General features: G+C 48.4%; 1 protein-coding gene across 1 annotated transcript; it reads right to left on the bottom strand.

Moving 5' to 3' along the window:
- Nucleotides 1-5,379: 5,379 nt before the first annotated feature.
- Nucleotides 5,380-6,492, bottom strand: LOC134390301 (C-C chemokine receptor type 2-like). Its single transcript, XM_063113505.1, has one exon. It carries the CDS (start codon nt 6,490-6,492, stop codon nt 5,380-5,382), a length of 1,113 nt encoding a protein of 370 aa, XP_062969575.1.
- Nucleotides 6,493-8,241: the final 1,749 nt, after the last annotated feature.

Below are 8,241 nucleotides of genomic sequence, written 5' to 3'. Positions count from 1 at the left end.
AGCTCCTAGTGTCCCAAAGCTACCTTCACCAGGAGAGCCAGATAACCCCCATGGTCCTCACAGATATAGGAAGAATCCACTTCCAGCTCCAGTGTCACACTTGTCACCTGCATGCCCCAGTTCTGTGACTCCCAGCATCCCTCATGGAGATGACCTCTTCACTCTGCCTCAGACACCTGTCATGGGGCGTTGGGAGATCATCATGCTGTTCTCTCCATTGTTGTCTTGTCCTCTAGATCCTTCCCAGGATAACCATTTCACCAGCCCATGCACCACATCCCCTATGCTCTGTGCAAACCATCAAACCAAGCGGACATGTGCAGGCTGTCCTCACTTCGTTAGATATGCCCATATACGGTGGAAGCCCTTACTTCGCTCAGCTGGGAAGTCTGCTGCATGTGTTTTGAGTATGTCTTTCAGATCAGTGGTCAGACATGTGGCTGATGAAATATTAGGTGCTGTGACAGAAATCTAATGTACTGATTCAGGTGTACAATAGCCCCACTGTGATCTTAAGTGGGTTAGATCACATCCGCAGCTCTGTGCACAACAGGATATTTCGTAGGACTTTTCTGGTTGCCCTGCAGCTGGCAACTAGGGGCTAAGGCTGAGGGCAAAGAAGTGTTAAGTACCCCACAGTTCTGAACAAAACCACTGACACCTGGGACAGACACTTCCCCCAGGGCTTACTAAGAGGTGACATCCTTAGTAACCTCACCTACCCCTTGAATCACTCCAACTCCTTCCACCCCAGTCTGTATAAGGAGGCAAATTATGGGAGGAAGGGGTTGCAGAAGTGGGTGGGATTGATGGGGAGGAATGTGGGGATTCCTCTCTTCAAAGCCAAGGGAGGGATCTCTGAGAGAATCATGTGAGGACTTGGGGCTTGCAAAGGGGAGGCCAGTATTCCATCCCGGGTGGGGCCCCACTAGGCAGCAGACCAGCTGAGCGGGGGGGGAGGGGATTACAGAGGTGACGGGGTAGACACAGGGTGTGGCAGGAGGCAGCAAGGATGTCCCAAGGATGCGAGAGTGCCCCTGAGTCAAGTGGCTACCATAGGAGGTGACTGGGTTAAACCTGTCACACTGGATCTCACTTTCTGGGTGAGGTGACCCCAGCACCCAGAAAAAGATGGGCTGGAAGAAGACTAGTTGAAGAGTGATCCTGCACGTCTAAGAAGTGGCAGTGGGGAGTCCCCACCCTCTTTAGGCCTCTGGTGTGACCACAATGGGTGCCTGCTACTTTGGCATCTTGGCCAACGTGGAGTAGACTGTGGCAGGGGCCAGTTAGATAAAGACATATCTGCCCTTTTTCCTACCCCCTGCGCCTCTTCTCAATGTTAGTCCATGCATAGAAGAGGGAGGCATAAGAGGGCTCCCCAAGGCAGACCAAAGCCAAGGGCTATGGAGGCTGGAGCAGGAGGGAGCATAGAGGACAGCATGCCCCTCCTCTAGGCGGAGCCCTCCAGAACCCAGTCACCCGAAGGCCTCATGCAAACAATGATTGGAGAGGAGTAACATAATTTCATGTTGTGGACTGATTACATTAGATGTTTTCTAGGGATCAGTACAAAACAGGACACTATTCAATGTCCTAACCTTTCCTTGCTAGGCTGCTGAGCTGGCAGAGCTTCTGGGGTCATGGGAGGAGGAGGCCTTTCCAGCACAGTCCTCGGCTTGGATGGCACCATGCCCCCAGGCTGGGGCCACCAAGGCTGTGTACTCCTCATTTACACACACGCTCACACTTTCCCAAACCAAATCAGCCATGTCCAAAGAAGTTTCTCACCTCTGTTGCTGCAGACCCCTAGGGCCAGTCCCCTGCCCTCAATTCATGTGCTACCTTGCAGAGGTCAGCTCACCAGTCTCACCTCTTCTCTTCCTTCACGATGTGTTTCCCGGGAGGGCCCTTTCCTGCTGGCTAATCTCACCCAAGGCCATTTCAATTTGTCAGGAAAGTTTTTATAATGAGCAAAAGTAAAAGAGGAAGTATGAGGTCCTGATGGCTTACTTCCCAGAGGCTGCAAGGCCTCTCTGCAAAATGCTCAGACCTCTTCAGCTGCCTTGAGCATCACAGATCAAGGGGGATGGCATGGACTGGGCTATGTCAAGCCCTATCCTCCACCAAAACAATCTTAAGACACCACCCCTTGGAATGATGGCCTTTCTTTACATTACATCCACTTAAGCAGGCCACTCAGGGAGACCTGAGGGTGCCACGTCTAGAAGTGGAGATGGCCGGCGACTTTCCAATGGCAGTTTGTTCAGCAGAAACAAAATCCTGCCATAGCTATTTTTACCGTGCCGCAGGATGATTGTTGAGTTAGTCATTCTGTCCTCTGGGCTCTCAAAAAATTTCACTCATACCTCTATTCCCGTGCTCTGCACAGCGCATTGTGACTAGATCTACTCCATTCTCAACCCTCCCCCTTATCAGCAGGCCCAGGACCTGGAGGGACTTTAAGGTCTAAAGGGCCTGAACATTAACACCCATCTTTATGTTCCTGATCCAGTCTGACCACATGATAGACCTCCGGGGTGCTTGTCATATTGAATTCCATGATGGAAAAACAAATGGACACTTTCCAGATTTTATTTATGTAGTTGCTATATACCATATGTATTAATCAGCTTTTGTGCTTCTTAAACAGCCCCCCAAACTCAGTGGCTTGTCACAGTAGACATAGACTTCTTGCTACTGTTGCTTGTGGCTCCGCCCCAGTCTTCTCTCTCCCCAGGGGTCGTTGGCTGAGGGGGTGTGAGTTGGGTGAGAACTTTCCTGTGGCTGAGAAGAGGCTCAGCCCAGCCACTTTTAAGGCTGTGCTTAGACGAGTCAGATGTCACTTCTGCTCTCATTCCTGCAGCCCAGCCAGCTGTGTAGGGGTGGGTGTGTGGCCTGTAGGGCACACAGTAGGGCACACTGCGAGTCACGCCAAAAGGGCAGGTGTGTGGAATCGCAGAGGAGAAGCAGCAAAAAGTCGTAAACAGAACACAGTCTAGCACACCGTAGCATAACAAAACAGTTTTTTATTTTTTGACAATACAGTTAGAACGTTGATTTATTTTCCAAATCGCAGTTTTTTAAAAAACAATGTTTACATTTCATCATCAAAATAAAATTGTATGCATGCATTAAAATGATAAAAATATCTGAAGGTGAAGCTTCCCCCTGCCCCACTTCTTCCTGAAACCTTCTCTAACCAGGTGGCAAGCAAGTGGAACCGTAGTAACTCGTAGCTCCCAAGTTGCCTGGTTCCAGGGACCAGGGTTTCTTGCTTGCATTAGATCAGAAATGCACTGGACAGCATGCGGGAACGTAACTTGGCTCCACTAAGAGGAAAGCCTTTGCTTACTTACGTGAGCTCCTCCAACTCCCCTTCCTTTAAGTAGGGTTTAAAATCTTTGATTAAGTGCCAGCTTGATCTAGGAGTTCCCACTGGCCACATAGGGGGCAACTTGTGTACCAACAGGGACATCTGCAAAGTACTGAAGCCCTCAAGTTTGATTAAGTCCTACCTTCATAATGACACACACACACACACACACACACACACACACACAGACACACACAGACACACAGACACACACACACACACACACACACACACACACACATGGTTTCTGGCAGCAAGCCTAAGAGAACGGAGACCCAGTTGAGATGATAGCTATGAAGCATGTGCTACACCACCACAGGCTGGAAGCCCACAGATCACAGACCTCCAGCCCCCTGTTGATCAACAACCACTTGTGTTGACTCAGCAGTGTCCCCCAATGCTACATGCTCCAAACTTTTAAGCTCAAAGCCAGACTGGCCTCATGACTAATACGGTATTTTCAGGCTTAGCATGACAGTAACTCTTAAAATAATACTTTACCACATTTGCAAGTTGCAGTTTTCAGCTTTAATTTTATTTTTCCTATTTTATTTTATTTTTTAAATGTCTGAACTCTATGCCTGTATCCAAAAATGAGGTGCTGGAAGATAGTTTACAAAACAGCTTTTTCCAGCACATCCAGAGTCTTCCTTGTCCAGGCCCACCCTGACTGGTAATTTAGACATCGAGATTCACAGGCTGGATGTATGACTTTCAAAGCAGGGGCCCCTGTCACTTTTGTCTCCTGGCTCCTTCTCTGCCCCAAGGACACACCCCAGGGCCTCCACCCATTGATTTTCCTCTCCCATGACCATCGAGAGTTGAGAGTTGTTGTTATGCAGTTTCCTTCACATTCTCCCCAGGTCAACTCTCCTGGACCCCACAAACTGGTTTCTGGGGAAGGGCAGCCCGATAGCCAAGAGCGATGGGACAAAGGCGCTGGGAAAATAGTCAGGGGCAAGAGCAGCGGGAAGGTGGGGGACAGCAACAAGGAAACAACCAGCTCAGACGCAGACAGGAGGCCCTTACAGGGTTCCCACGCATCCGTCCTGCCTCTCCTCCTGGTGGATTCTGGAAACATCCCTGTGGTGGTTCCACAACATCCCCTGTCCTCTCACTGCAGACCCTCCACTCCTGATGGAGCAAGTCATTCTTCTCCACCCCCTTCTCATAATTGTTGCCTCCAAACTTCTCCTTTCCCTGGAAAGACCAAACAAGAGCTTTTCTTTTCTTTCTTTCTTTTCTTTTTTTAGCTCATCATAGATAATGCATATTTTATGCACAAAAATTTTCTAAATTAGGGATGTGGCCTAAGAAGCATGTGAATAACAGAGCATGATATTTAGTAGATTTCAAATGTAGGGTGTGTGGTTGCCGTAGATTAACTGTAACAAAGCAAAAATGTGCCATGCAGTTATGCAAAAGAGGGTCATTGGACCCAACAAACCTCCTGAAATGTGATTACAGTTCCCACACCCTCCACGACCTGGTGAAGTCTTCAGTGTTAAATATGGGCGGGAGATGGGCCAAGGCCAGTACCACTTGCTCGCCGAAGGGTGAGCCCTTGGTCACCTTCGTCTCTGTCCAGGTGCAGCCACGGTCCCGTCTCCTTCTCCACAGGGCCTGACCCACTCACTCTCCTGAGCATCCCACGCCTGTCTTCCCACCGCCAGCTGGGCCCTTGGTTATCAGAGATGGATAGAACCAGAGACTGAGTGATGAAAAGGTGAAGCCTGGAAAAGGAGCATCGGCATGAGGCGATGAGCATTTCCCAGGAACTGAGAGGAGCTTGTTGAACAGTCAATGTCTCTCCCTACAATAGTTCTAGAATATTCCTGAGCAAATGTTGGTTATACAAGGAGTGACCTAAGTCTGTCTTGGTCCACACATCTGTGAGGTTTCTGGGCACCTGTTTTGCAGATTTTTATTCTTCAACCAACCTTTGAGGCTTGTTATTATATACAGATTGTTGTCTTCCTTTAAAAATAGGCAAGTTTCTACTCAGTTTACAAACCAGCTGAGACTTCCTGCTCCCCGGTGGAATGGGTGTATGTTGAACTCACTCGATCTGCTGTCTCCCCATAGAAAACTGGACATTGTTTGCAGAGGTGTTTGGCGATGTGCTTTCGGAAAAACATGGAGAGATACCTTCTGAACTTCTCCCCAACGAAAGCGTAGATGACAGGATTGATGCAGCAGTGTGTCATCCCAAGAGTCTCCGTCACCTGCATGGCTTGGTCCAGTTGACTGGTGCTCTCACAGTTACTCAGACCAAAGAATTCCTGGAAGGTGCTCAGGCAGAGGACGATGTTATACGGAGCCCAGAAAAGAAAGTAAACAATCATAATGACAAAGATGAGCCTCACAGCCTTGTGCCTCTTCTTCTCGTTTCGACACCGAAGCAGGGTTCTCAGGATTCCCGAGTAGCAGATGACCATGACAAGCACGGGCAGGACCAGGCTCAAGATGTTCCTCATTATTGTATGGAAATTCTTCCATTCTAGTGGATAATTAGGGCCGCAAGAGTAATGAAAACCTTCTTTTTGAGATTTGGTAAAGATGATTCCTGGGAGAGAGGCAAACACAGCCACCACCCAGGTGACTCCGCTTGTCACTACTCCAAAGGTGACTGTCCTGGCTTTTAAAGCAAACACAGCATGGACGATAGCCAGGTACCTATCGATTGTCAGGAGGATGATGAAGAAGATTCCGCCAAAATAACCGATGTGATACAGCCCTGTGAATACTTTACACATCGCATCCCCAAAGACCCACTCACCTGCAGCAGAGTGAGCCCACAGTGGGAGAGTGAGAAGGAAAAGCAGGTCAGCGATGGCCAGATTGAGCAGGTAGATGTCACTCATGCTCTTCAGCTTTTTGTACTTTATCAAGATGAACATGACCAACATGTTGCCCACAAGCCCAAAAGTGAACACCAGCGAGTAGAGCGGAGGCAGGAGCTGGGCTCCGATCTGCTTCACGTCATATTTGTGACAAGGGGCACTGTACTCATAGTCATAACTGGTGGTGGATTCTCCACCATTCCCGTTGACATTTCTTACAAGCAGAGAATGAGGCGTGGACAGCAAGCTGTGCATGAACCTGTCCTTGTCATCCATCTTCCTCTGTTTTGTAAACAAAGAGTGAAACGATGACCACACAGCATAAACGCCACCATCCCCGACCTTCAAAGTACCCCTGCCCTGCTCAAGCAGCCTCCCAGTCTCTGGTCCTCCTTCTCAGCCATCTCCTTGTGAGCAAGTGTGCCAGTTCATCACTTCCCTTATTTTCTTAGTATCAGACACCAGTCATCCACCCAACAGCCATTTCCCAACACCCTCTGTCTTCCCCAGTGAGCCCAGTTCTCATCATAAGGCCAAAAATGCTGGACGTTTGCTTTCTCTACCTCCCTTGTGGATGGTGACCAGTCCTGGACAGTAATAAGTCAGGGATTTGCTAGGGGCCTTCTAGGAAGGCTGTTCCCTGCTGAGAGACAGAGCAGAGCCCCCTCCTGTCCCTTCTGCGTTTGCAGCTTGTGCTGTGAGGGCTTGGTGCTTAGACCGTAAATGAAAGACCCAGAGAACGGGAGAGAGGTCAAGCAGAGTCCCAACACCACCAAGTCCCAAACCACCCTTGAACTGCTCATCTTCTGACTTCTTGTTACTTGAAAAAATAAGCCATTTTGAATTGCTTTTTCTGTTACTTGTAAACAACAGAGTTGTAACTGATAACCCTCTCAACTTTCTGCCTCCATCACTTTGCCAAACTTCTCTTGCCAAGCTTGCAATGATAACCCAATTTTCCAATGCCCCAGCTTTGTTCACGGGTCAGCCTCATTGGTCCTTCTGCTGACTTCTTCATTTAAAGCTCTTTCTGGCTTCCAGGAGGGATCTCCTGTCTGACACCTTGTCATTAACGTCCTCTGTTGTCGTGTCCTTCCCCCGCCCACACTTTAAGAGTTCACAGGCACCATACTCTGCTCTCACCTCTTCCATCTTTTGCCTCTTAGTTCTTGCTCCAAAGTTCTCCCTGAATTGTGTTGTCTGATTTCAGTGTTCTAACTCCCCTGGATGCTGGTGCTTCCCAAAGCTCTGTCTTCAAGGTCCCCCTTTTTCCTCAGCCTTAGACTTGATTTTTCCATTCCCTACTGCAAATCTCCCCATGGATTTATTCACTTAACCAATATTTTCTGAGCATCTGCTATAAACCATACTCTGTTTTAGGCACTAAAGATATAGCAGTGAACAAAGAGGGCGTCGGGCAGGCACCTCAAATTCAACCCACCCCTCCTGAGCATCCCCTAAAATATTCTCCAGCCTATAGATTCCCTGTCTAGGTTGTCATTTACTCCACTGTCTAAGAAGCAAGATTTGGCATTACCCTGTGTCCCCTCCTCTTCAGAAAATTCAGAGTTAGCCTTGGAGCCATACAGACCTGGATTTGAATCTTGCCTCTAACTTACAAGCTGTGTTATTTGTGGCCAATTACTTCTTTAGTGATTGTTTCAGTATCAGTTTCTTTATGTATAAAATATTAACTGCACTGAGTTGCTGTGAAGAGCAACAGAGACAAGGACTTAGCACAGCATCTGGTGCAGAGAAACACTCGGCGTTACTGTTATTATTATCATGTCATATGAATTCTGCCTCCTAAGCGCCTCTCTGATTCATCCCTTCTGCTCCTCTCTCCCCTGCCACTTACTTGCCTCAAGCTCCTTACTTCTTGCTTTGTTGTGGTCTTTCCTTTGCCTGTGGCTTGTCCCTAGCCACGTTCCTTCGCACTGTGTTCTCTCAAGTTGAAATTGGGTCATGGGTTTCTTAGCTTAAAGCCTCCAGGAGCCCATGACTTTTATGTGGTGGGACCTCAAA

The sequence above is a fragment of the Cynocephalus volans genome, chromosome 11, assembly GCF_027409185.1.
Source record: "Cynocephalus volans isolate mCynVol1 chromosome 11, mCynVol1.pri, whole genome shotgun sequence".
Lineage (NCBI taxonomy): Eukaryota > Metazoa > Chordata > Mammalia > Dermoptera > Cynocephalidae > Cynocephalus > Cynocephalus volans.
Note: the sequence above shows the minus strand (reverse complement) of the source record. Positions and strands in the feature narration are given on the sequence as shown.

Excerpts from the sequence above, each read along its gene's own strand:
- LOC134390301 (XM_063113505.1), bottom strand. The coding sequence starts at position 6,492 with ATGGATGACAAGGACAGGTTCATGCACAGCTTGCTGTCCACGCCTCAT.